Below are 27,878 nucleotides of genomic sequence, written 5' to 3'. Positions count from 1 at the left end.
AAGTTTCTAGCTTCCAATATATTCTTGCTCTCTCACATGCTCTCCATCCGTGAAATCGAGCTCCTACATACTGGGTAGAAGTGCCGCATCACTTTTCTCCCAAGGATACAATTCCTCCAGAGATTCAATGAGCTCTTGATGCTTCTGGCTTCTTGGGCTGACAGATACTTTGTAAGGGGCGGGGTGGCTGATGACTCCTCCTCCTGTGAAGTTCGGTTGAATATCCTGGACCTTCCCGTCCACTATATGCTTCGAGATGTTATACACAGCCAGAATCTGGGCCACGGAAAGAAATATGTTCCCATCAGCCAGGACCCGGCCAGGACATGCTCGACGTCCGAAGCCGAATACATAGCGATGGGGATCGGGTGCTGGTTTATGCCCATTTGAAGATTCCAAGAAACGATCCGGCTTAAAAGTCATGGGCTCATCATAGACATCTGGGTCGTGAGTGAATGTCCTGTACTGGGTTAGTATCTATTCATAACCTCTGATTTCTCAAAATTCAGGGCTGCATACCATATGTTGGCAAGAACGAACGATCCTTTAGGGATAAAGTAGCCCTCGCACTCATCATCCTGGACTAACGCATGAGCAATATTCACAGGCAACACCGGGTGCCATCGGAGCACTTCCTTGACTAATGCATTCATATAGGGGAGGGATTCCCGCTCGTGAGCTTGAGGGAGTCGATGGCTTCCGATCACAGAGTCAATCTCTTCCTGGGCCTTGCGTTGAGCTTCAGGGAAAAGAGCCATAGCTAAGAAGAAACTGGACATGGAAGAGACAGTCTGGTATTCTCTTAGTAACAGTAATATACTGTGAGTGTTGTACTTTCTCTCACCGTATCTGACCCACCAGCATACAAATCTGCTGCTGCCCATTTAAGAATAATTTCTTCTTTGGATCCAGGTGCTACAGGATTGCGCTGCAGACAATTAGACAGGAAAGATGGCATAAACGAGTCTGTCTTCATTTGTTGCTTGACAAAATTGTATGGGATATCAGTGAAGGCAGTTGAATTGACCTTGAATTGCCGAGCAGTTTTGATAAAACCTGCACCAGGGAACCAGACCGGCAAATATTTTACTAGTCTCACGAATTAATCATCAAAGCTTAACTTATGTTCCTTGAAATCTCACTTACAGATTGGCACAAAGTCCACTAGCCATGACGTTGGGACGAGCGCAAGCGAGAATTCATTTATTGCTGTTTCGGCAAGATCCACCAAGGGATCACGACTGTGAGGTTCAATGTTATAACCGTATGCAATCTTCAAAGTGATCGCGCCAGCCTCTCTGGTTGGTGTTAAAAATCAATTGCGCTCAAGCTTTGGTCACTCCGATAATTGTTGCACTTACTTCCTTATAATTCCTTGAAGCTCATCTGGTTCTTTCAGTAGTCTTAACAACAAACGACTAACCTCCGATCTTTGGATATCGTCGAAGGATGAAAAAGATCCTTTGGTACCAATCTCTTGATGGAGAAACTTTCGAGTTAATCGAATGTCCTCTGGCTTGATGAGTGCGCCAAGGATTCGACTCCAACCCGACCTGAAGAGGTCAGCTGTCACCTCTCGGTTGAATGGTTGGGTTGTTTCTTCGAGTCTTACATATCGGCAAAATTCGATACTGGGCGCGACCAGTATTTACCAGAGCGTTTCTCTAGTAGCTTCAAAGCAATATCGGGATCGCTGAGTATAACCAGAGGCTGTCCTAAAACCTTCATGTAGCTGATAGGGCCTGTGTCAAGAAGCGTCAACATTTGAAGGTCCAAGTCGCTAATCCATTTTGAGAGCCGATTTTCGAACCATATAGCTTTTTGTGCTTGTGATAGCACTCCCAATCTCTTTCGTGTCGACCTGGAAGATCCAGTAAGTTACCGATAATAGGTAGTCCTCGAGGACCTGGTGGTAGGGGCAAATTCAGCTTTTCACGGCTGCGAATGGTAGTGATAAAATAGACAACCACGGGGAATATAATAAAGGTAAAACCCAGAAGAAGAGACATAGCGTTGTTGACGAGCTGCAAATAAGATAGTGACAATATTATCTCAAAGATTGTCAATAATCATGGGAATGGGAATTTAAAAATCTTCAAGTTTCCAGAAAGAGGGGGTGCACATCCAGGTGCCATCATGATGTCTTTTTTTAATCTCTTCCTTCGATGATTGTTCATTTTCGTAAACCATAACTGGCTGTAAAATCATTATCCTTGTAGGTAACACAGCAGAGAAGAAGTGGACCCAGCGACGAGGAGGATTTTGTCCAATAGGTCCATTATGATCGTTGAGCGGGGTTCAGTACGTCTTTGCATGAGGAAGATACTCCTGTACCCTCCTTGCTCCGAGTCATTTGGTCTCGTCTAGATGAATCATTTGCTAATATACAAGCTGTGATGGTCTCGGCGGCTCTCATCATCGCTATCACGGAAGGACTAAACATTCAAATGTTACTCTACTTCAACACATACTTCTCAGCTATTACCGTTGGAGAAAGGATCATCAATGAGTACATTTCCCAGAAGATAAAAATGACGCTTTGAACTGGAACATGTGAAACATCGACAGGGTGATGAAACCATGAATCATCCAAATGGCCCCTCTCTAGCTTCAACATTTGAATGATTCGAGTTGCCATATAGAATTTCAAATCGAAGGTATGCATCTCATTGCGTCTTATACCCACATAGTCTGTTCATAGGCTATTGGTATGACATTGAAATGTTCAATATCGTTAATCCTGCACGTCGTGGTGTCGCTGAGCAAGTTTACCAATCTTAATGAGATGCGAAGACTCGGAATCCCTCATTGAGCTATGCGGACCGGCCCGGTGCAGCCTATGTGGGACCGAATCCCAGGGCTGAGAGATTTTGGATGAAACTAATTAATCTAGTTATTACAACTTAAAGGATCCAAATACTGAATATTTTGCTTGGTCTTGGAACTTGAAGATACATCCACGGATTCTTTCCTTAAAACCAGAATGTGCATTCCAAGGTTGCCAACTTGAACCCGAACCTTCGAGTGTATGCGCACGGTTCAAGTTGTACCTTTGGCTACAATGCCCATTATATCAAGTGCTTAAAGTTACTACATAATCAAGGACCCATTCATCCCGGATACATACTCCATTGATGCTATTACAAATTTCCATGATTCGCTCGGTATCTTACGCGAGTAAAATATTAACAAAAATGTCGCTTCCAAGGGTCAAGTTCCAAGATTAAGGTTTCCACCTGGGCAAGGAAGGTTATCTACCACGTGTCTTACCTAATTGAGGGATTTTTAACGAACCTTGGAAACTTGAAGTTGCAAATTGTGCTATTACTTGCTTGCAATTCAACGACATGATCCAGGATGCCCAAGAATACCTAGTATCTCAACTTGAGCTTGCATGTGCACATGATATCCGAGTCCCTTGGTGCTTTACTTGAATGCTCTGCCACTCGGGGTGAAACATCCAGGATTATACTAGTACCACAAGTCGAACTTTCAATGTTGGAACATTCGAAGTATCTTGGGTGCCTAATCAGTCAATTGGTTCTATCATGATGTTCACATGCCAAGACCAGTTGACAGCTTGAAATTTCGTATTTATAGAATCTCACACCCGGGCACATGTGCCTATATAGCCACATTTCCATTCCTGAGTCATATATAACCTCCAGGGCTTGGAATGATGTATCGTCAGGCGGCTCTAATATAATCCGGATCCCATGACACGCATTATGTCGCGAAGACTCGCGTAAATCGCCCAGAATACTGAGCCGCAATCACGATTCTACCAGCCATCTTCTCCACTATATGGAAAAGACCCACTCATCGCCAGGACACGGCCCACGTGCTCGTGATATAATTAGTATAGATTAATTACTCCGTGTTCCAAGGTTCAAGTGTGTCAATGCAACATGTCATTATGCAGGGGGAGAGGGGAACTCCGAAACGTCAACTTGAAGTTATAATCCTTCCAACCTAGAAAATGCGCACATCTTTATACTCCCGTTGTTTTTTCATGAATTCTATGACCTTTACGTCTCACCAGGAGATCTAGGTACCTGTCCACCTCAGCACTGTTAACACTGCCTCGGATCTCACAAATCTTGAAGCCGAGGTAACGGAATTTTTAGCCTACATTGTAGGTCACGGTGCAGCAACTCTGAACATTCAATCCACTTTTGTAATAGAGTCTACAGGTAATTGCCCTCAAATCAGAATCTCAGAATACCTTCAAGTTGCCGATATATGGATCTCCAGCCCACACGTGCACTGACCAGATCGAAGAGCGCAAATCATAGGGTCAAAAGTGGCACCACAATTTTATGACGTGATGGATAGATATCAGAACCATCGCCCACCCTCTTCCGTACGCAGCTCAGTCAACTCTGTTAGCCTTAATCATGTCGCGACCATGGTAACACCGCCTGCCTCTCCTCCCTCATATCCATCCGGCTCAGCGCACCTACCCCATCCGTCAGGCCAATGGCCACTAAGTCCACCAAGTACTCGTACATCAATAGCAAGTTCAACACATCCAAAACCGACGACCCGCACTTTACCAATAAGTGATCATGAACTCCGCCGAGACCATAGCAACGCTGTGATCGAGGCTGCAAACCTCAGGATCAAGGATGAGCAGGATATGCAAAATATGCTTCACAGCGTCCAACTGTCATGCCAAATCTGGAATCCCGAAATTGAACCCGAGCACGAGACTACCCATCTATGTGAATGTGCCGTGCATAAATATTGGAAGCGAAAAGTCGATCGCCTAGAAGTCCAAGAAGCGTGGTCGAAAGCCGTGGTATACCCTGGAGAGAAGCCATATCATGACTGCACTCACCTACGTCTCTTTAACAACAACCCATACACTTTAGAGGTGTCATCACCTTACGGATTCTCCGGCGTATCTTTATCGGGGAGCTCAAAACCGGATCCTCAAAATCATGCTGAATTTCTTAATCAGACCATAGCACTCAACGCAAGTCTCGATGCGAAAGCGAAGATAGCAGCTCAAGTCCAGGAACCGTCCTTCAGCATTTGGGATTTGGAGCAGCTAGAATCTTGGATAACAAAAACCGCCCCCTCCAAGCCCCCAGAGAACGCTGATCATCCAGAAAAATCATCAAGGCGAGCAAGCTTTAAAAAGGTACTTTCTGTCAGGACATCAGATGAAAGGGCGGCAGAAAAGATAAAAAAGAAATTCTCTGTCGGATTCAAGCTTCGTGAAGACATCCTCAAAGAGGAAGAAGGTCGATGGCAAAATGACTACGACAGACAAATCGTGGCCATGTATCAGCAGGCCCTTGGAATCGTATCCAAGGTGAAAGAGCTTCGGGCAAAAAGTCCTTGTCAATACCTCCACCTTCTACGAGCGGGATATTTTGAACCTGTTCCTCTCGCTTGGAATGCAGATACTCAAGCCTCAACACCCTTGAGATTCTCAATTGATTCTGCTGTCGGTTGGCGGGGCATCACCCCTGCATGGAGGGCATTTGAAAACACCGCCGAGGAACGACTTTACTGGGTCCTCAGCAACCGAGATGGAGGCGGTGTTGTCCTCAAGCCTGACATTGTCTCAGCCCTGGATATGGCTCGCACCCGCATGAGTTCAGCAGTGGAGATACCCCCTGTATATCATTACCCTGATGATACCTGCCATGTTCACCTTACATCCCAAGGCTACTCAAAACAAGTTAAGAACAATTTCCGATCTTGGAGCAATTTTATATCCCCAACCGATGAGACTGCGATTCTGCTGGATGTCTCTGGCTCTATGGACTTCAGTCCTGCACGACCCAACTATAACAAATATCTCATCACTGGTTTTGTCAAGACAAGTCAGCCAAAAAACAAAGGTAAAACTGAATATTAACATTGGACCTTTTTTTGATAAATGCTTACAATTATTCCTTGCCATACAGAACTCGCAATGGCGATAATAAATCGTTTCATGAAGTCAATGGAGACCTACGATAATCATTTCCACGGATACCCTCTTGTCACCTTCTCGAGTCAAGCAAATTATATGGGAGTTGTCAACCAGCTGAACGTCAATGACGTCTGGAATAATGTTAAATTTGGTGGACGAACACGAATCATGACGGGATGGAACAAGATTAAGCAGCTGCATTTCCAAAAACACTTCAGCTCATCACAATATCACTCCGTTTACGGGTGGCAGCCAGGTGTGGATACCCCTAACCTTAGGCTACTGATGATACTTGATGGTGAAGCTAGTGATATGGATGAGTTTGAGCTTGAGCTCTTGAGTCTCTCTTGGGCGTATGTCACAATATTTTTGATCGGCATTGAAGGAAGTCTCAATCACCATCGCCATGCAAACCGACTACAAAGAATGAGTGAGGTCAATCCACGAATCTCTTTTGTAGAGGCACAAGGAAACGCTTCTGAGCGATTTATCCTCCATGAAATCCTCAAACGCCATCTCGGTCGCGATATCTCCATGGCCGAGTTCCGACACCTCGAGTACCTCCCCACGGAACTGTCCTCCCCTGTGACTATCCGTCAAAATATACGAGAATCAGCTGCTATCCAGCTTGAGCAAGTACCGGTTGAGCTACCATCCCTCGAAGAAACACGACACTGGCAGGTTCAACATCAACAGAGACCAGCTACCCCTGTCGCTGAACTACGGGCAGATCGTGATCCAGTTGAGCTACCTGCTACACCCCGGCGGTATACACCATTTCCTCCACCGGAGAGATTCAATTTCCCACTACCTTTCCCACTTTCACGCCCGCGACCGTTGAATGGCGAGCAATCTCCACAAAGTCCTTCGGACGATCCACCTCCGTACTTTGAGACTGCACAGTGAAAGCCTACGAATACTCAATGAATGCATGACAATTTTGCGAATATTTTCAAGTAGCCAAGTACAAGTAGTCTATGAAATCACTCGCGCGTAATAGTGATTTTATTCCCAGTTTAAATATTCCCACCAGGTCTTTACCGCGGTTTTCGGCCCGTCTGGCTTCCACATCATGAACACTGGAACAGGGTTCCGATACACGCCTTGCGTGGCAGCGGCATACGCGAGACATAAGCGCTGATGTTCCAGCGGAATCCTTTGTTCAATGGGCAGGGTAGCAAGAGGCGCCTCCTCAAATTCAACAACCCTTTCCACAAGTCTATGGGCGACCTTCGTATTCCAAAACCCTTCTCGTTTAGGATGGCGAGCTAGGACGGACACAGCTCTACGTCTAAGCAAGGGATCCCGACATCGAGCAGCTGTGAAGGAGACCATGGGTGTGATTTCAGCCTCTATGGAGAATAGCTTTGAAAGTGGTGAGGTGATGTTTTGTGGATCCACGCTAAGAAGTAAGATCTGTTCTGCTGCATGGATGATCGCTTCCCAATGAGACGCGTGGACGTCATAGTCCGATTCAATGTGAGATAAACAGGTCTTTGCATACACTGTACAAGTATGATGCGCGATTTCCATGGCGAAAATTGCGCGAGGATCAAGAGACTTGGACTTTTTAGCGGAATCCACTATGAACTTCTGGAAGGCTGCTTCCCAGGCTGGTGCCATCTGCAAGATCGCATTGTATTCTTGTTGCATTTTCTCCGTTGCTATTTCTCCGTTCTCGTTTAAAGACATCGATCCGTTGAACATTATAGTACGCCGCTGCATGGTTGTGGTTATAGCCCGAGCCTGCTCGATGTTGTCAAAATGCATGGGCTCCTTGTCCATCTCTTTAAAATCGGCCTCGGATTCAAGGGGAACAATTGCTCGACCAAGGTAAGGTTGTTGATTGTTGAGACGACACAGGAATTGGAATACTGGACTATCCAAGGCGCGATCGCCTGTTCTCGCTCGGTATCTCTGCATGAGTTGGAGTGCACCATCTAGGTGACTGAGTGCCTGATCTTGATCACCTCTCACCATCTCCAAACATATGAACAGGATACACCCAACAAGCACATGCTCGAATTCTTGACTTTGAGCCTTCGATGCAAAATCCACAAACTCCTTGATGGCTTTGTTATATTGCCGGAGTGCGACCACACTGTTCTGGGAAACGGAAGATCCGATGGGACAAAATTGCTCTAAACAGGCTGCGCTTACAGCTGCCACCGCATGTCGAATCATGGGTTGTTGATGGATGAGTTGTGGGATAAGCTGATTCCAGAGATCAGAGGAAATAAGTCCGCTCACACACCCGGCACCTTGCGCATAAAACGTGTTAAGGTACTGGCGCTCTTGCTTGCTACCCGGGGTCATCACTAGTGTGTGATCTGCACTGAAGGACATAGTAGGTCGACGATAAGCCTGTTCCAGTCTGGCTCGATGTTGCATTTGGGTTGCCGTACTGTAGCCATCGCATTTCCGTCCCGAGTTGACGCATTTTAAACAGTTTGGTTTTTCCTCGCCACACTTCACATGTCGAATCCTGTCTCCTGGTTAGTGGGATGTCATTGCTAGAAATAGGAGATAAAAGTGACACTTACTTGCAAGTGATGCAGCCAGATCGTGATCTGGCGGTGCCTCGTCTAACCAGCCTGCCCTGCCCGTCAGGCATTGTGGTTGTGGGAGCCAATATATGCCAAAGCAGGACAGGATCCTTTGCCCAACAGGTTAGTAATTAGGGGGGCCCATAACTCAGTTGGGGCAATACGGGGCCGGGATTATAACAAGGCTTGAGTCGCTTGACATCCCTGTCAGTTTAGTGGGGTTCAGGATTTATGCCTATTTAGTAAGGCGGCGAGTTATCCATAACTAGAAGGAATTAAAGTGCGCAGGTGGCAAACACCTTTCCAAGATTGGAAGTACAGCTGCCAGCTGGGCATGGATCCCTTAGCCCTGGTGACAAGGCTGGAGGGTACTTTGACATAACGAATCAGCTCAGTAACCTTGGAAATGACACCAACTGGTCAATTACAGAGTGGGTCTATTTCCACCAACCATCATCTCATACTCTGGTATTTCTTGGCGCGTTAGTGCAAATGTACGCGTTTTACGTGTTTCGCGTGTCTAGGGGCTGGAGATCCATTTTCGCCGCAAACCAGCTCCCCACCACTTTTGCGTTCTCTTCACTAACTTGAGCCTGCATCCCTAAACCCCCTTCGGCATGGCTTTACTTCAATATCATGCACCGGTGGATTACGCCGCCCAGTTGGATGCTTTCAAGGATTTTTTGAAGCATTTCAAGACTCTCCAGTCGACCTCCGAGGCTGCTGCGACCGAGGCCCTCGAGGACCTGAATATCGATGGTAACCGCACCAGTGATGAGTACGATTTCATGGATGATGTGGAAGATGAGGGCGCTACAACTCGTGGAGCAAGGAGGCGCCGGGAGCCTAAGCTCAAGTATATGCAAATTTTGCAGGACATCGCCAATCGAGATGTCGCACACATCTTGATTGAGCTGGATGATGTTGAGATTGTGAGTTTTCTTCGGCCGTATTTTTTTTTAAACCCTCCCTCTCTAGATTATCGAACCTAACAATTGCGCCATGATAGTTCGAGAAAGCTCTGCCTGAGGAGCAGCAAGACATGAAGCTGGTCGAGTCCATTCAGAAAAACACCAAGCGCTATATCGATGTTTTCTCGCAAGCGGTGGATGCGATTATGCCCAAGGAGACTAAGGATGTTACGTATGTCAATTGGATCTCAATGCCTCTTGTGACCATAAATTGACCCGATCGCTGATATCTTACAGGTTCAAGGATGATGTCCTGGACGTGATCATGTCGCAGCGTGACAAGCGCAACGAAACGATGGAAATGGCCGCAGAGGCTGATATGGACGCCGCTGCTACCGCAAGCATGTTCCCCCCGGAGCTGACCCGCCGATACACCCTCAACTTTAAGCCAATCACTCCCTCTGGATCCAGCAGCGACCGTGGTGGAAAGGCGCTTGCTGTTCGCAACGTTCGTGGTGAGCATCTGGGTAGCCTAATCACTGTGCGCGGTATTACAACCCGTGTCTCCGATGTCAAGCCCGCAGTTCAGATCAATGCCTACACTTGCGATCGATGCGGATGTGAAGTTTTCCAGCCCATCACCACTAAGCAGTTCCTTCCTCTTTCCGAGTGTCTGTCAGAGGACTGCAAGAAGAACAACTCCAAGGGTCAGCTGTTCCTCTCCACCCGTGCATCCAAATTCGTTCCATTCCAAGAGGTCAAGATCCAAGAAATGGCCGACCAGGTTCCTGTTGGTCACATTCCTAGAACGTTGACTATCCACTGCCACGGAGCCCTGACCCGTTCTCTGAACCCTGGTGATGTTGTTGACATTGCCGGTATCTTCCTGCCCACCCCTTACACTGGTTTCCGTGCCATTCGCGCTGGTCTGTTGACCGATACCTACCTCGAGGCACAGCACATCACCCAGCACAAGAAGTCCTACCAGGACATGGGTATGGATGCCCGCACCCTGCGCAAAATCGAGCAGCACCAGAACTCGGGTAACATGTACGAGTACCTTTCTCGGTCCATTGCTCCTGAGATTTACGGTCACCTTGACGTGAAGAAGGCTCTGCTTCTTCTCCTGATCGGCGGTGTCACCAAGGAGATGGGTGACGGTATGCACATTCGTGGTGATATCAACATTTGCCTGATGGGTGACCCTGGTGTTGCCAAATCTCAATTGCTTCGATACATTACTAAGGTCGCCCCTCGTGGTGTGTACACCACTGGTCGTGGTAGCAGTGGTGTCGGTCTTACTGCTGCGGTCATGCGAGACCCAGTTACCGATGAGATGATGCTGGAGGGAGGTGCCCTGGTTCTTGCCGACAATGGTATCTGCTGTATTGATGAGTTCGATAAGATGGAGGACGGCGATCGCACTGCTATTCACGAAGTTATGGAACAACAGACTATCTCTATTTCCAAGGCTGGAATCACCACCACCTTGAATGCCCGTACTTCCATCTTGGCTGCTGCTAACCCTCTCTACGGACGATACAACCCCCGTATCTCCCCCGTCGAGAACATCAACCTTCCCGCCGCTCTTCTCTCTCGTTTCGATGTCATGTTCCTGCTCTTGGATACTCCATCCCGGGATACTGATGAGGAACTGGCCTCTCACGTAACCTACGTCCACATGCACAACAAGCACCCCGAAACCGAGGATGCGGGTGTCGTGTTCACTCCTCACGAGGTCCGTCAGTACATTGCCAAGGCACGCAGCTTCCGCCCGATTGTGCCTTCCAATGTCTCCGACTACATGGTCGGTGCCTATGTGTCTATGCGTAAGAGACAGAAGAAGGACGAGGCCCGTCGCCAGCAGTTCTCGCACGTCACCCCTCGTACCCTGTTGGGTATTGTTCGTCTCTCGCAGGCGCTGGCCCGTCTCCGATTCAGCGAGGAGGTTGTCCGCGAGGATGTTGATGAGGCCCTGCGTCTCATCGAGGTTAGCAAGGCTTCGCTCTACAACGACGGTGAATCTGGAGCCGATCACACCCCTACCAGCAAGATCTACACCCTGATCCGTAGCATGTGGGAGAGTGGTGCTGCTGTGATTGATGATGATGAAGATAATGCCATGAGCATTCGACGTATCCGTGAGCGTGTGCTTGCCAAAGGCTTTACCGATGATCAACTCACCACTGCTCTCCACGAGTATGTGGAAGCGAACGTAAGTTTTTTCATCCTTATGATCTATTCTATGATTGAAATACTAATCTTGTTTCACAGGTCTGGCAACTCTCTGCCAATGGCGCACGTCTTGTCTGGGTCATTGCGGATGATGATATGATGGGTTGATTTACTTTTTTTTCAATGTCGTTTTTTCACTTCTCACTTCTTTTTCTTGAGGTTTATCGAACTCTTTTTTTTGTGCGTACCAAGCTGCATTCAGCGGAACTGGTAGATGATTCTTACGGCGATGGGTTCAGTGGAGAAGATCGTTCAAGGAGTTAAAGGCAAGGAGCAAGGAACTAGCATAGGAAAAGCCATTTATTCTCATGCTGGTAATAATTAAAACTTTTTTTCATGTCATCACCACGAACACACTCCTGATGTCCTGGGAGATGATTGTGTAGACCTTAAGACCTCTTCTTTGTCACTACCTGGCGAATAGCGGAGACAAAAAATCGGCTCATAGCTGAAGTATCTCTAGGGCTACATTTACCTAGTTTTAAAGCGGTTAGGTAGTCTAAAGGGGTTTCCTTGTAGGTGCCAAACCTTGGAAGAAGTTCAGCACATTAATACCTTGTTCTGTAAGCTCCGCCTTCTGATGTTCTCCGCCCTTTCAGCCTCGTGTCCCCATGACCTTTTCCTCCTGCACTCATCGCTTCCCTGTTTCTGTCCTCATCAACCTTACGAATTGGGTCTCAGGCTAATACACTAACCCCCTTTATCCTACCTGAGAATACCACTCTATCCAACATCAAGGTGGTCATCCTCGTCCTCCATTTCTTAATTCCAATCATATCAACAGACTTTGTTCAACCACTGGCATGGAAACACTTCGCTGCTACACATTAGGTCCATTTCGGTCCAGTATACATGACAAGGACTCCGAGATAAATGCCTTCGTCTCCAACAAACAGTTCCAAATCGAGTTGAAAGCCTCCAACTTTGAGAAGTCACCGAAACTACTGGCAGATTACCTCAGACATCTTGAGCATTAGAACCTTATTATCTGCCTAACCCGGACGAAGAATTTGAGGATCCTCTTGAAGAATTGGTTGACTGGGCACTGGAATATTTTCTTCCAATTTTTCATGAGATTCCACCATTGGACTTACATCAGAAATACACTCTCCACGATTGCTTATTTCCAGAGAATTTCCATTACTCACTGCATGCCGATCAGGGCAAGCTGTTGCCTATCTTCTTAGATAAGACTGGAGTCAAGCGATTCATGGGCGCTCTTCTCCCGGAGTCTAACGAGATGGATTATTCTGCATTTCCAATTTATCGCCCTGACGAAATCGAAATTTCAATACCAGACGAGAGCAGTGCCTTACCAGCTATTCCCCAAAAAGTATACATCCAAGGGAAACAAGTGCTTTCTTGAAATCAGTGGGCGCCGGGGATGTGAACAATCCATTCAGAGAGCTCAAGGCATACGCAAAAATACACTCAGCATCATTTTCCGAGCCTATAAACACATCTAGGCTACTTGGAATCGTTCATATTCCTTCTTCGGGTCGTATTGTTGGCCTTCTTCTTTCATACATCGAGTCCAACAATGACACCTTGCTTTTGATGGGAAAACCCCCCAATATAGCTCGATGAGGCAGAAATGGATGGCCCAGATTACAAGGTCTATAGAGGAGCTCCATGCTTCTGGTGCTATTTGGGGAGATGCCAAACCGGATAATATTCTAATAGATAGTACGCATCATGACGCGTATCTCATTGATTTTGGTGGAGGCTACACCAGGGGATGGGTGGATAAGGAATCAGCAAATACGTCGAAGGAGATCTTCAAGGTCTGCAAAAAATCTACGACTTTCTCTTTGAATAACTCTTTCCATGGCAAGAGTAGCCATTGAGTTGGTAACGGTCCTTGTCTGCACTACCCAGTGGATACTTACGTTTTACAAAAGTGTTCAACATGATCTGCATCGGAGCGCATGTGCTGGTTCCAAGTTCCAAGGTTCTCATCGAAAATTTGTACCGACGGTCTTTTCCTCTATACTAGTACCAGATGATATTTTGGTTACAGTAGTATGATTCCTCTATACCTAGTTTAGTGATATCTCTCATACTACCGGCACCACCAATCAAATGGTCTCCGATCGCCATGCTTTTCAAGTTTCATGTTCAAGCCCTTGCAATATTCCCATTGCATGCCTTCTCATATTCGTGAGCACTGGTATGTAACTTGAAGTACATACTTTTGTGACCATTTTACTAGTACGATTCACACTCATGTCCACCGTAAACGCATTATCTCATTCTCAGTATCTGACATCCAGTATCACATATCACGTATCGTGAGACAGCATAATTAAATAAATACAAAAATCATAGAGCAAGCACTAGATCCATATTGGATAGGCGCAACTATTCATAACTCGAAGCTTACAGGAAGCTAACGAGGGCAGCCATAACAGCAGCCACGGAGCCAATGGCGGGCATGTTCATACCAGCGCCAGAGACAGCAGCGGCAGAAGAGGAGGAAGCAGAGGAAGAGGTGGAGGCGGTACCGTTGGAGGTGTCGTGAACAGAGATACCAGTACCGTTGACACCAGAGACGTAGGTGGTACCGTTACGGGAGTAAGAGACACCAACGTCCAAGGCGTAACCAGCATCGTAGGGGAAGGGAGCGGTGTAGTTGTAAGTGGGGGTCATACCGCTGTAGGTGTCCTTGACAGCCTGCAGGATACCGTAACCAGCGGAGCAGGTCTCGTTGGTAGCGGGAATGGGCCAGCTAGCACGGTAGACGGAGTAGTCGGACTCGGAGAGAGGACCGGGCAGGGACTCGTTGATGTAGAGGTTGTAGTTGTCAACATCCCAGTTGGTGTAGCCAACCTTGTCAGCGACGAACTCGATGATGTTGGCACCACAGTCCCAACGACCCAGAGAGGGGAGCTCCCAGTTAGCAGAGATGGTGGCAATGGTGGAGTAGTGGGTGTAGACTGTGTCATCCACGGTACCAACGAGGTCCTCGGGAACAGCACCACCAAGCAGGATGCTGAAGACGCGGTTACGGTCAGCGTAAACCTCGGACTCGGGGACATCGTAGGTCTCGGTCTCATCGAAGGTCAACAGAAGCAGAGTGTTGTCCCAGAAGTAGGTGTTGTTCATCAAGGGCTCAACGAAGCTACGGAGCCACTCGGAACCGAAGGTGATGTTGGTGTCGTGAGCGTCATTAGTCATGTCTGCATTTCAGAATTAGTATTTACTTTCTTTTCTTTCAATTGATGTAAATCAAGAAACATACTGGGAGTGATAAAGGCCCACTGGGGGAGGACCTCGTTCTCGAGATCATCGGTGAAAGAAGTGAAGTTCTTGATCAAGCGCAGAGCAGTGTCGTTGCTGGAGACGGAATCGAAGGAAACCAATGGGTTGTGCTTGCGCATGTAGTCATTGGCATAGGTGACCTGGTTGGAGTAGTTGTAGCCCTGGTAACCGGGGAAGGGCATGTGCTGCTGGTACTCTCCCCAGGAGATACCCTTGGTGTTGAGCAGATCGGCAAGGGTAGAGACGTTAGAAGGAATATCGTGGAAGTTATCTAAAATAAGTCATGTTAGGTTCAAGCTCCGGGAGATCAGATAAGATAGGGAGAATGATAATTCACCATTGTCCATTCCGTAGTTGTCACCACTGGCAGCAGCAACGTAGTTAGGCTGCGAAGGGTGACCAGTTCCGTAGTAGTTGGTCAAGGTAATACCCTTGCTGGCCAACCACTGCTGGTTGGTGTCATTGGCAGCATTGACATAGTCCTATTCGTAGTTGGTAAGCAAGTGAAGGGCAATCGTTCATACTGGGAAAGCAAATACTTACGACGTTCTCCAACCAGACCTGGTAGAAACGGTCGAAAGCCTTACCCGTGACGTTGGTAGACCAGGTCTCGGGCACAGTGGTCGCCTGAGCAGCCTTAATGGCAGCCAGAGCAGGCTCAGTGGTGGTGATGGTAGCACCGGCGGCCATGCCGGCCAAGGCGAGAATAGCAGTCACTGCAGCCATTGCGCGGAACCTTTTCAAGAGAGCTCTAAAAGCGAGAATCAAGGTCAATTAGAGAGAAGGAAGCGGCTCACAGTAACTGAAAAAAAAATTCAGCTGGCAATCGGTTCCTTTTATAATATCTCGCGTGCTTAGCGGACTTCGGAGGTACCTAGCGCAGGCACATGGGCATCAGATGCGACCGTGGAGATGTATTTCCCACGCGCAGGGGAGATACAGATAGTATGAACGAATTAAAACATCAGATTCACGGCACGTTTTTAACTTGTCTCACGCTAAAGTCCACTTGAGGTGGGGGTTAGAAATAATTCCAGTTCAATTGGCGGGTGGCTGGTAAATGTGGAGTTGGGCGGAGGCTTATGTATGGTTAAGCGTCCAGATGCCCCGGCTAACAGCCCACTTCTGGTACATGTATACATTGCAAGGCGTAACCAACCGTCCCCCTCTCCCTTGTTCGCCTGCATCGAATCTCTCAAATTGCTTGTTTTTGCTTTTTTCCCTTCGATCGGAGTAGGCCGCCCGTTCATATCCGGGAAGTATCTCCATCCACACCAAAGAATTTCAAGCCACCACGGGACTACATATTAACGCTAAAAAGGCTAAGAAATACTCGCCAATTCGGCACGTTTGAGCCGGCCCCCGAGTCGTTTGGTTCAAAGGACCAATCGGACAATTCGAATTTGCCCTATTTAGCGTGGATTTATGTTACTCCAAGTTCTTCTAGACGTTCACTTCATCCCACGTGCGCAGCTCAAGCGGATCTCCAGGGCTGAACGTCGAGAAAGGGCCCACGGGGTCGAAAGCTTGTTATATTGGGTAATTTCGATCGTACGAGTCAAAGAACATTCCAAGGAACACATGTACAGCTATGGAATAGTAGTTCCTCAGCACTAACTTAGTGCTTAGACATATGAAGTATCCTCGTCTATACGAGAGTCATCGGGAATACCTAGGTACCCAATGAAGCTAGTATAAACGAGGGTGTAAAGTATTCCGAATTCCGTCTGGGGCCACTTTGAACTTGATGGTCAGGTACGCGCGCTGTGGAGATTCATGGGCAGATATTCAAGTTCTAAGTCGCATGTTTGAATATCATTACCTATTACAGACCAATATATGGAGTATGTTCTTGAGGCTCATATCGGTTCGGTACTTCCAAGTTTATAGTTAGCTTGAACTATTACATAAACAATGATTAAAATCATTAATTAGATTCTCTGCCTGGTTAACTATCACTATCGATCTTCCGTTGGCCCATTTAAAGTGTCTCAAATACTTCAACAGCGGCAACGGCTGTAGAAGCAGCACTGGCAGGGTTTTGACCAGTCACCAATCGACCATCAACAACGTGGAAGTCATCCCAAATACCATCTGAGCGTACATCTATATCCATCGTCAGCTCCAATTCTTAAGAAGGAAAATGGATTAGTCACTTACAAGTCGCACCCAGCCGCTGGGAAAGCTCCTCCACCATCTCAGTATCCAGGGCTCTCAATTCACCCATGATACCCATCGTATTCTCCGCCTCGGTAGTAAACCCAGTAAGCTGTCGTCCCTTGATAATCGGCTCGCCCGTAGCAAGATCTTTGATGTTGGCAAAGATGGCAGGACCATGGCAAACAGAAGCCACGACTCCGCCATTCGCCCAGACTTGCTCGGCGATATTCTGCAACGCGCTGGCAGTGGGGTAATCGATCAGTGCGGCGTGGCCAGCAGAGGCATAAAACAGGCCATATTTCGAGGCATCCAGATCAGCAGCCTTGACCATGTTGTCGAGTTTCTGGCGGAAGTCGCTGTTCGTGTCATTCCAGATCTCCAGATCCTCGCCGTTCAGGAAGTCGGGCTGCTGGGAGAGCCAGTCGGGTGTGTAACTGCCTGTCTCGGAGGAGAGGTCTACTTCGAAGCCGGCGGCTACGAGGACCTTGTACGGGTGGAGAGCCTCACTGATGAAAAGACCAGTGGTTTCCTTTCCATTGAAGAGGGCGGCACTGGCCGAAGTGATGGAGATGAGAGCTCGACGGGCAGGCATTTTGTAAGATGTTGGTGCGTTGATAGTAAGCTTGAACTTCGAGTTGAAGAGGGGATTCGTAGGCTGATCTTTGGATCTTTGGATCTTTGGATGTTTTGTTGTTCTGTTGTTGCTTTGGATGTTGAATCAATCAGAGGCATCACGACCTTTTATATTCTTCCCCGCCATAGCAGTCATGATAAAATAATCTCGTATCTGCACTTAGCATGAGTGGCTGATTCGGATCCGGAATCTGCTCCGGCTTACTGCATACGGATTTCTGGAGAAGAAGATGGTAGATTGATAATATTCAGGATCACTGAGTTCAGATGTCAGCACCTAGACTCCGTCCATTATGCATACGGAGATAAGGACCCTGAAAGGGCCTGGATCAGCGGTCCTCCACTCCTCGATTCCTTGACTCCGTGAGTCCGTATAACGTGATGACGGAGTTACGGAGCGGTGGGGTCTGTCTGGCCATCAACCAATCATGTTATCGTTATCTAACATTTAAAGAACGCGACTCCGAAACTCCGTGAGTAGATCGACTGATTCTTTTTGATGCTAAACATGTTCAAATGTGGATTTGTCAATGATGTGAAAATTGGCATTGTGTATAATAAATTGACCCACTTGATGCTAATACAAATAGATCTTCTTGTGTCCATGAAGTTCTGAAGATTCCAAGCACCTAAACCCAGATCAGTGTCAGCTACCAAGATCAAGTTCGAATTCGAAGCAACTTGAACACAAAATATATTATACTACCTACTATATTCAAAACACTCGATCAATTACTACCACCATCTGCACTCGAGTCTACTACATAACTTGAATCAGCCACCATGGGTTCAATTGCAGAATACACCCCTTCGGAATCCCGACTTTTCAACCCACTGACTATCGGCGATTCCACTCTTCAGCACCGTGTTGTCTTTGCACCCTTAACCCGCCTGCGCAATGATGACAATCATGTTCCGCTGCCACTGATGGAGAAGTACTATGCCGACCGAGGCTCCACACCCGGAACGCTCGTCATCTCCGAAGCCACCTCAATTTCACACGGCGAAGAAGGCAACGCAAACAACCCCGGTCTAGTCAGCGAGAAGCAGGTTGAAGGATGGCGCAAAATTTACTCCGCAGTTCACGCGAACAAGTCAATCTTCTTCCAGCAAATTTGGGCTATGGGTCGAGCCTCCAACCCCGATTTACTGGCTACTCGAGGTTTCCCTTATAGATCTAGCAGTGCTGTGCCAATGAAGGGATCCGAAAATGTACCCCGAGCAATGACTGAAGCCGAGATCTTGGAGACAATTGAAAACTTTGCCGAGACTGCGAAACGGGCTGTTTTGGCGGGTGCGGATGGTGTGGAGATCCACTCTGCACACGGCTATCTTCTTGATCAGTTCCTGACTGCCAGTGTCAATCAGCGTACCGATAAATGGGGTGGATCTATTGAGAATCGATCTCGTCTTACCCTCGAAGTAGTCAAGGCTGTGGTTGGAGCTATTGGCGCTGGAAAAGTGGCTATTCGATTTTCTCCATATGCTGGATTCCAGGGTTCCGAAAAGTCCGATTATGTGGAGCTATACACATATCTCATCTCTGAATTGAAGAACATGAACGTGAAATTCGCTTATCTCTCACTTGTCGAGGCTACTGGTGATCCAGGTGCCTTGATCTGGAATCAGAAGCAGGTCCACGAGGGAAAGACTCTGGATTTCATTCTTGAGGCATGGGACAATTTGTCGCCTGTTATCGTGGCAGGTGGTTACCGACCAGATTCTGCGGCTTGGGCAGTCGAGGAGAGGTATAAGAAGTGGGAAGTTATGGTTGCTTTCGGTCGCCATTTCATCTCCAACCCCGACTTGGTTTTCAAGGTCCAGAATGGCATTCCCCTGGCACCATATAACAGGCCAACCTTCTATAGCCGCAAGGAGTGGGTGGGCTATAATGACTATCCATTCAGTCAGGAATTTTTGGACAAATACCCGCAAGCTGTGCACCCCATGACTGCAGAGGAGAGTAAGGAACTTGGAGGGTTATAGACTTATCGTGCATTAAAGCCTGAGATGTTTCTGTTGTGTTAGCCTTGTGTCATAACTTTTTATTTACGTTTAGAAGACCAACAAAATTTGAATTAAAGTCACATTGAAAGACAGTATCTCTTCCTTCCAGTATAAAAGGGGGGAAACAATTGGCCTGGGCATGTATTTTCAACACTTGGTCATATGGAAATAACTGGCTCTCACTTACTAGTGGTATATTGAGCTAGATGGGAGTGCCTCAAGTCAATAACTTTGGAAGGTATCAAAAGGATCTAAGGTAAAAAAAAGAAAGGTGGGAGCAGGGATCGAACCGGGGACTTCTAGATTTCGCCAAGTGAGGCATCAAAATGAGCAAGGTGATGACAGCCTCAACTTTCAGAAAATCATAACAAATCCAATAAAATAGATAAAAATATAAAAGTAATATCAAAAGAAAGAGCAAAAAGAAAAAAGCTCCGCAGAAGTCTTTCACATAGTCCGTTGCATGCTTTCTCACGGTGGTGTTCCACTTAGGCAAGTCTCACACTCGCTGATGCTACTGAGCAACCCTCAGTCCCAGCATTCTAGACTTATAGTATCATAGTGTCAAATCACATCGGGATAGACACGATAGCCCGCTGAGCTACTGGGATGTGGATGGTTATCTGGACTCCCAAATTTACCCCTATAACTGAGAAACAGTATCAACGCCAGAGTTTACAGGCACCCATCACCAGTTGACCAATTTTGAGGAAGACTTCTATAACCCACACCTATGTGCACTTCCAGGGTTAAAAATTTTATTTCGCCAATTTGCCCGTAACTTTTAAATGTTAGATTATAAAAATAGAAAAAATAAACAAATAACAGACATGCCTGGAACCCTCTAATTTTTAGTCTCTGATCTGTATCAATTTAACCGAGTCTTGTTAAATGAACGCCCCTATCCTAATTAGGCTTATCTACTCCGCCCTTGTAGGCCGTAACATAGTCAACTGGTGACCCGACACTACCTACACACGCTATAGAATTGGAGAGAATTAAATCATAGCCTCCAAATGTTGCCAGGCTAATTCAAAAATGATTTTCTATGTCGGTTTCTGCGGGCCTTATAAGTTGAATATTGTTGAGAATAACAACATCGAGGCGGGATTGGGGATTTCCACCGCGGAACCTTGTAATCTGGAATCTGACAAATCTCTCCCCCACACCACCCTTCACCCTCATGAACTGGTGCGAGTCCCTCGAATCGGTATAAATGCACAGATATGCATGACCATACGGGAAACTCAAGGACAACCATCGCAGATGCAGGCATCGTGAAACCCATGAGAAAGCAGGTCGGACGCGCTTGTGATGGATGCCGAGCAAGGAGAGCCAAGTGCGATAATGAACGTCCATGTAAAGCTTGCCGCCGAAGAGATGAGCCTTGCGTACAAACTGGACCAAATGGATCAACTGAATCCAGACCATCAACCGAAACAATGAGGTACGGAATGCTGCTGTGATCTCGATAGGTTCCTCATCTAATGATAGGGTCATAGAGAGGTAGAAAGATTGAAAAGTCACATTAAAAGCGTTGAAGATGAACTGCTCTGGTACAAATCACAATACCCAGGGAACTCGATGACCAGCACAAGGACCAACACAAGGACCAACACAAGGACCAACACAATACGAACGACCGACTCACCTGGTCAAACCTCTGTACCGGGCTTGGAGTGGTCATCTAGCCGGACGACTCATTCATCGCCAGAGATGACCATTTCACAAAAGATAGGATATTCTGACCAAGGGTCTCCCTGGGAGGGAATCCAGATCGGTACTGCTCGCTCCCCAAACACCTCCTGGTATGGACCCTCATCACTATTTTATTTCATTGGGCGCATGAATAGCTATCTGGGTGCTATTCTCCAACAGACCCAGATGTCAAACCAAATGGTTCTCCATGCCACTGCGAGTACATTATTAAATGGTACAATGGATGGAAGTCAGGAAGAGGTCTCGGCTCAGCAAGCCGCCCTTTCCGAAGAGAACCCTTTCACAGCTGGAGAATTTCTCAGCCCAACTCAAGAAGAATACTTTCTCGATTTATTCTGGAAGTCCTACCACACATGCCTATTCCCCATAGTGAATGAAGCGGAATTCAAGGCTCATTATCAGTCACTTTGGGCCGCATCAGAGCAAAAAAGGAAATCATGTGCGCTTGTCGATATTATGGTAGCTATTTGCATGCAACATGGTGTTTCCCAGCTGGACCCCCAGCAACAAAAGTCCATAATCGACGGGGATCCCAGTGTCGCTGGATGCTGGTACTTCCGACGTTGCCATCAGATAGTTATTTATCAGCTTGAAAGCCCTACCATATCGACTGTACAGACTCTCATGCTGTGCTGTATATACCTGTGCAACGGCTCATTTCAGAACATGTCAGCTACCATGGCTGCTCTTGCCGCGAGAGCAGCTTATGCCATTGGCCTTCATGTCACCCCTTCGCCTACTTTACCAGCACCGCAACGTGAGCTAAGGAACCGCGTATGGTGGGCTCTTTATGAGCTTGACGCGAAGGTTGGAATGAAACTTGGTCGTCCCTTTCTTCTTTCTCGTTCTGCCACCGAGCCTGAGCTTCCTGATGATCAACCTGAGACTTCCAAAGATTCCGGATCTCATTTCGCTCATTTGGGCGATAGCAAAACCTGGCTCAGTTTTCATCTCTACAGCTCGAAAATTTTCATTCTTGCGCGGGAGATACACGAAAAGTTCTATGAGAGGGATCTCAATCTGACTCAAGGTCAGGTCATTTGGGACCACCCCCAGTTGTTGGAATCACACGCCGAGTTTGTACAGGCTCACGCGGGAAGCCTATACCAGTGGGTAGACGAAGTACCCAACGCTCTCAAGACAGATCGAAAGGAGAACGGAACGCCCTTCTCTACAGATGGAACCAAACTCAATATCGAGCCATTTGCACCGATCTGGCTCCAGCGCCAGCGTCTTAACTTGGAATTGATATACCACACCCTATCGATCAACATCCACCGACCTTTCATATCCTTCACCCCCGGACCTACCATGAGTATAACTGAAAACATGGCCACTAAATGTGCTCTTCATGCAATGGCACTCATTAACATAATACATCAAACGCTATCTTCAACAACCATTCTTACTGGCTGGCACGAGGCTTTTCAATGGCAGTGGAATGCATCCATGACTGTTGTCGGTTTCGTACTGGCTTACCCCCGCGGGGTCTTAGCTCCTAAAGCGATTCAAGCGATTGAACTGTCCATCGCTGTTTGCGAGATTTTCGGAGAAAAATTCTCTGTCGCGAACAGTGCAGCAACAATCCTACGAAACCTTGGTCCCAAGATCAACTTCCTGCAACAGTATCATTCAGACATTCACCCTACGCTACAGGAAGCTGGGACCGAGCAAGAAATGCACACGGATGGAATGATCAAGCCAGCAGCTGGTACTGAATGGCTTGATAATCTCATGGGTGGGTCCTCAGAGCTCGATAGCTCTCTCATGATGCCGATGCAAGATATGTTCCAGATGGCGTATTCAATTGAGCAGTGGATTGATTTGGATAATTTGTTACCGACATTGGAAGGTGAATCATGGAATATGCAGGGCCCTAGTTTAGGTACCTTTTGAATTACTCGCAGTCTAATTTGGATACATTGGAGATTCAATATAACTTCAACTTGAATCCCATCAGGTCTGAAGGAATGAACAACTATTACTACCTAGAGAAGAGAAATCTACAGAGTAAAAATTTCCTCCTTTCCTTCTTTCATACATAACCCAGTTTTGGTATGAGAGTTGGGTAGATAAAGGCACTCGGCTTCCAGGGTTTCATTCATGGATACTTCCCATAAGGGAAATGTGGCTTTTGCTGATGGGCCGTTAGCGCCGGTCAGCGTTGGGATGAACCTGCAAAGGCACCACAAGAGAAACGAAAGTCGAACCTTGCCTCTCAATACGCAGTTGAATTAGCCTTCATATATCGACTTTCAGAAATGCCGGTTCGTTTCTGGCGAAAAAATAAGACAAGAATAGAGAGCTCGGTTGAAAAACAACGTACGGACACACCTCCTACTCACACATCTACTGATAGTGCGGCTGGAGCGGGGTATCAACCAGCACCCTCTTCAACCACACCTGCAGACCTCACAGAAAATAAGACTCCGAGTCAGGATAACCCCTTAGAGAAGAAAGGCCAAACAGCTAGGATACCATTCCAGTCATTTGGGGACTACCTAGATGCTCACCATGCCGCAGATGGATCACTATGGGAGCAAGCGTTTGAGGAACTTCGCAAGGATGAGCCTGATTTAGTGGCTTCTTTTGAGCGTGTCGTCGACTCGGAAGATGACTCCAATAGCGGCCATGTACATGCGAGTGGCCAAGACCGCCAACAGAGGATGGCCGCCCTGGTCGACAAGAAAATCGCACAAATGAACGATCGCAAATGGCGACTCAGCATTGGAAAGACAGATATTGAAGTCCGAGAGAAGGTTGACCAGATCGTGAAAATAATCATGGTCGCCAAGGACTTTGTATCCTCAGCTGCCAGTATTGATCCTGTTCATGTCGGGCTACCGTGGGCTGGTATCTGTGTTCTGCTTCCGGTAGGTCTTGCTATCTGTAGTAACTGGAGAAGGAACCCCCCTCTAATACCTTTTTAGCTCTTAGTTAATGACACGACTCAGCGGGATGATGCACTGGCTGGACTGAAAACCATTTCGGAGCTCGTAAGGCGCTTTACAGAAGTTGAGAGACTGTACTTGAAGGATGAGCAGGAAACTACCAGTCAATCGCTGGAAAGATCAATCGTGAATCTATACCGACAGGTTTTGGAGTATGAAGCACGTGCAGCATGCCAGTTTAATCGGAACACCGCTCTGCAGATTGCTAGAAGCATAATCACGGCAGATAACTGGAAGAGCATTCTTGATAAAATTAAGATGGCAGAGGCGGACTGTGAGAAGGTTATGCGTCTCCTCGACGCGAAGGACCAGCGAAGCCGATTCCATTCGCTGGAGTCAACAATTGAAGCTCAGAATCGTCGTGTTGAAGATATTCTTACTGATCTGAGTCGTTGGGATAAGATGCAAGAAGAGATTTTGGCTGAGACGAAAGGCATCAAGAAGCAAGCGGAAGAGTTTCGTCACAGTGACACTGAACGCCAAGTCTTGGAACTTCTTCGAACGACAGATTATGCAATGTTGAAAGATCGAAATCCAGCCAGAGTACCGAATACTTGCCAATGGTTCCTTCAGCACCAAGATTTCCTAGACTGGAAGGATATCACCAAACAAAAGAGCTTGCTTTGGGTATCTGCAGATCCCGGATGTGGAAAATCTGTGCTGGCAAAGTCCTTGGTTGAGAACGAGCTTAGACCGACTGATTCTCGAACCACATGTTATTTTTTCTTCAAAGATGACAATGATGTACAGAAGAGCCTGACTTCAGCTCTTTGCGCTTTTTTGCATCAGTTGTTTGGACAAAAACCTTGGCTCATTAAACATGCATTACCTGACTTTTCCAAGGAAGGAAAGAAATTGTCTGAAATCACGTCCAAGCTATGGGATATTCTGATCCAGGCCTCGATGGATCCGGCTGCGAATGAAGTCATTTATATCATCGACGCTTTGGATGAATGCGAGAAGACCAATCGACGTCAATTACTTGATAACTTGTCCCATATCTTTGAAAACCAGACACTCGGTGATGGAAAGATCAAGTTTCTTGTGACAAGCAGGCCATATTTCGATATCGAGCGGTCTTTCCGTACAATGATCCAGTCTTCTAACATGATTCGCCTCGAGGGCGAGAAGGAGTCCGATGCGATCAGCGATGAGATTGATCTTGTCATCGAAAGACAGGTGCCTGAGATTGGCAGAATGATTGAACTAAGCCAGAAGGAAGAGGCACTTTTGTTGGAACAACTTCTCAGTATTCCGCATAGGACATACCTCTGGCTCAAGCTGATATTCGAGTTCATTCAAGAAGAGCTTTCTCTCAAAACGAAAACAATTCGTCAGATTACCGCTTTGATTCCTGATTCCTTGGAAAAGACATACAACGCAATCTTGGATAAAAGTACGGATACTGAAAGAACTCGAAAGCTGCTTTTTGTCATCGTCTCTGCGACGCGTCCGTTGAGCTTGAGAGAAATGCGTATAGCTCTGGCTATTGAGCGCGACAGTCGTTCTTACGATGATCTCGATCTGGAGAAGAAATCCACGTTTGCGACTGTGGTCCGGAACCTCTGTGGCCTTTTTATCAATATTGTCGATGATCATATTTACTTGATTCATCAGACAGCCAAAGAATTCCTGCTCAGCGAGAAGACTATCAAATCTGACTCTTGGAAACATTCATTGAATCCGGTGGAAGGTCATCTTGTTATGGCTGAAATATGTGTTGCGTATCTATGTTTCACGGAATTTGAAGAGACAATGAGTAGCGCTGATCTCGAAGCGGATGAGCTCATGAATACGCACCAGCTTCTTTGGTATGCTGCAACATGCTGGCATGCCCATGTTCGTCAAGCTCAATATAAGTGCGACTCAGAATTGACGAGTCTTGTCTTTTCGCTGTGTGATTCCCGATCATCAGGTTTCGAGGCCTGGGTCTCTGTTTTGAGACCAATGCTTGAAATTGATGGGTTTGCCTATTGGGAGAGCCGCACGCCTTTGATGGTTCTCTCCGGTTTTGGGTTGCATACTCTAGCAAAGACTCTCTTAGACTCACTTGGAGAAAGTCCAAATAAGAGGAAGAGTAGAGCTAGTGGTGGAGCCACAATGAATGCGAAAGACGACGAGGGCAGAACTGCATTATTCTTAGCCGCGCAGAATGGACATACAGAAACAGTAAAGGTTCTCATTGAGTATGGAGCGGATCTAGGAGTGCCGAATGAGATGGGTACCACGCCTCTTGCAGCTGCAGCTAGATCGCCATTAGGTGCAGAGACAGTTGAATATCTCCTCGACTGTGGTGCAGATATGCAAACTACGGAATTGAATTCCGGGTACTCACCTTTAGTCTCTTGTTTGCGCAGCTTGCAAGGACCAAGTATCCGAACTATCAAAGCGTTTCTTGATAAAGGCGCAGGCCTGGAAAGTCAAGACAATAGTGGCTGGACTATCTTATTCCATGCTGGTTCAACAAATAATGAGGAGATCATCAACTACCTTTTGAGTTACGGCGCAGAGTTGAATCATCAAGATTTCTCCGGAAACACGCCACTGATACATACGGTACTTGGAGTGTGGCCTCGTGCATTTCAGGCTTTACTCAATGCTGGAGCTGATGTCAACATTGTGGATTGCGATGGAAGAAACGCATTATTCCATTGTGCTCGTTCGCAGGTATTTGAATTTGAGGAGCAACCCTACTATGACATGGCCGCAGCTCTCATAGAGCATGGTGCTGATACAGAAGTGGAGGATTATCGACACCGAACTGCTCTTCTAGTCGCATGCAAAGGGTCCACAGGCGGAAAGAAAACAATATTTCCAAGAGCCATCTTGGAGCTTTTGCTTAAAGCAGGGACTAATATTGAGCATAAAGATTGGGATGGCAAGTCTGCGTTGTCTCTAGCTGTGGAGGAAGGCCATAATGAGATCGTTCAACTGCTCATCAGTCGGCATGCTGACCTCGAAAGCCGAGACAAATCTCTCTCCACTCCTCTTTCTCATGCTGCACGTGAAGGCCGGTATTCCACAGCCAAAATTCTCATTGAAAATGGGGCAGACATCAATGCTGTGGATAATATGGGGGACACTCCCCTAGGAATCGCAATTGGTCAATTCCGCAGAGAGAATCTCAAAAATCGCCACGGGAAGCCCGGTCTTACATTGAAGCAACGGATGCTCAATGAAGTTGCTGGACTGCTTTTGCTCTGTGGAGCTGACTATAGCCTCATAGAAGAGGGAGATCGTGCCATGTTGGAGTTGATGGCTGAAGAGGCAGAATATGAGATTCCACATCTATCAGGTATTCGAGGCGTTGACGTTTCGGTGGCTCAGTTGAACGCCCCTACGGATAGAAGAAGGAGTATGTAGGCTCAATGTGAATGAAAGACAAAGAGCAGAGCAGACTGCAATACAACCTTGGAAGAAGCCTTGGCAGTTTCCCAGCACTCTCATTGTTATTCATGGACCCTGCACAGTGTCAAGAGCTCTAGAGACCAATGTTTTCTCTAATTCTACGAAGATCGTACCATAT

At 46.9% G+C, this 27,878-nt stretch overlaps 9 protein-coding genes across 9 annotated transcripts; 5 read left to right on the top strand and 4 right to left on the bottom strand.

Annotated features, from left to right (window-relative positions):
- Positions 1–63: 63 nt before the first annotated feature.
- Positions 64–1,764, bottom strand: N7483_006959 (cytochrome P450; the record flags this gene model as incomplete). The annotated part of the gene is made up of 6 exons (XM_057090396.1): positions 64–460; positions 520–791; positions 845–1,089; positions 1,147–1,298; positions 1,362–1,553; positions 1,613–1,764. The coding sequence occupies 6 exons, from the start codon at positions 1,762–1,764 to the stop codon at positions 64–66; spliced, it is 1,410 nt and encodes a 469-aa protein (XP_056945137.1).
- A 2,715-nt stretch (positions 1,765–4,479) lies between these two features.
- On the top strand, positions 4,480–6,835 carry N7483_006958 (uncharacterized protein; the record flags this gene model as incomplete). The annotated part of the gene is made up of 3 exons (XM_057090395.1): positions 4,480–4,562; positions 4,621–5,855; positions 5,922–6,835. 3 exons carry the CDS (start codon positions 4,480–4,482, stop codon positions 6,833–6,835), a joined length of 2,232 nt encoding a protein of 743 aa, XP_056945136.1.
- Positions 6,836–6,934: 99 nt separating this feature from the next.
- On the bottom strand, positions 6,935–8,543 carry N7483_006957 (Zn(II)2Cys6 transcription factor domain-containing protein; the record flags this gene model as incomplete). The annotated part of the gene is made up of 2 exons (XM_057090394.1): positions 6,935–8,414; positions 8,473–8,543. 2 exons carry the CDS (start codon positions 8,541–8,543, stop codon positions 6,935–6,937), a joined length of 1,551 nt encoding a protein of 516 aa, XP_056945135.1.
- Positions 8,544–9,092: 549 nt separating this feature from the next.
- Positions 9,093–11,729, top strand: N7483_006956 (DNA replication licensing factor MCM7; the record flags this gene model as incomplete). The annotated part of the gene is made up of 4 exons (XM_057090393.1): positions 9,093–9,407; positions 9,485–9,618; positions 9,684–11,601; positions 11,661–11,729. 4 exons carry the CDS (start codon positions 9,093–9,095, stop codon positions 11,727–11,729), a joined length of 2,436 nt encoding a protein of 811 aa, XP_056945134.1.
- Positions 11,730–14,000: 2,271 nt separating this feature from the next.
- N7483_006955 (acid phosphatase PHOa) lies at positions 14,001–15,608 on the bottom strand (the record flags this gene model as incomplete). Its single annotated transcript, XM_057090392.1, has 4 exons — positions 14,001–14,800; positions 14,863–15,153; positions 15,220–15,364; positions 15,426–15,608. 4 exons carry the CDS (start codon positions 15,606–15,608, stop codon positions 14,001–14,003), a joined length of 1,419 nt encoding a protein of 472 aa, XP_056945133.1.
- A 1,255-nt stretch (positions 15,609–16,863) lies between these two features.
- N7483_006954 (class I glutamine amidotransferase-like protein) lies at positions 16,864–17,634 on the bottom strand (the record flags this gene model as incomplete). The annotated part of the gene is made up of 2 exons (XM_057090391.1): positions 16,864–16,988; positions 17,043–17,634. The coding sequence occupies 2 exons, from the start codon at positions 17,632–17,634 to the stop codon at positions 16,864–16,866; spliced, it is 717 nt and encodes a 238-aa protein (XP_056945132.1).
- Positions 17,635–18,458: 824 nt separating this feature from the next.
- On the top strand, positions 18,459–19,661 carry N7483_006953 (alkene reductase; the record flags this gene model as incomplete). The annotated part of the gene is made up of 1 exon (XM_057090390.1): positions 18,459–19,661. One exon carries the CDS (start codon positions 18,459–18,461, stop codon positions 19,659–19,661), a length of 1,203 nt encoding a protein of 400 aa, XP_056945131.1.
- Positions 19,662–21,266: 1,605 nt separating this feature from the next.
- On the top strand, positions 21,267–23,297 carry N7483_006952 (fungal specific transcription factor domain-containing protein; the record flags this gene model as incomplete). Its single annotated transcript, XM_057090389.1, has 1 exon — positions 21,267–23,297. The coding sequence occupies one exon, from the start codon at positions 21,267–21,269 to the stop codon at positions 23,295–23,297; it is 2,031 nt and encodes a 676-aa protein (XP_056945130.1).
- A 365-nt stretch (positions 23,298–23,662) lies between these two features.
- On the top strand, positions 23,663–27,715 carry N7483_006951 (uncharacterized protein; the record flags this gene model as incomplete). Its single annotated transcript, XM_057090388.1, has 2 exons — positions 23,663–24,274; positions 24,332–27,715. 2 exons carry the CDS (start codon positions 23,663–23,665, stop codon positions 27,713–27,715), a joined length of 3,996 nt encoding a protein of 1,331 aa, XP_056945129.1.
- Positions 27,716–27,878: the final 163 nt, after the last annotated feature.

Source organism: Penicillium malachiteum, assembly GCF_028827825.1.
Source record: "Penicillium malachiteum strain IBT 17515 chromosome Unknown utg000003l:1.0-4950554.0:1.0-4952489.0, whole genome shotgun sequence".
In the NCBI taxonomy this organism is placed as follows: Eukaryota; Fungi; Ascomycota; class Eurotiomycetes; order Eurotiales; family Aspergillaceae; genus Penicillium; species Penicillium malachiteum.
This window is presented reverse-complemented; position numbering and strand designations above follow the sequence as displayed.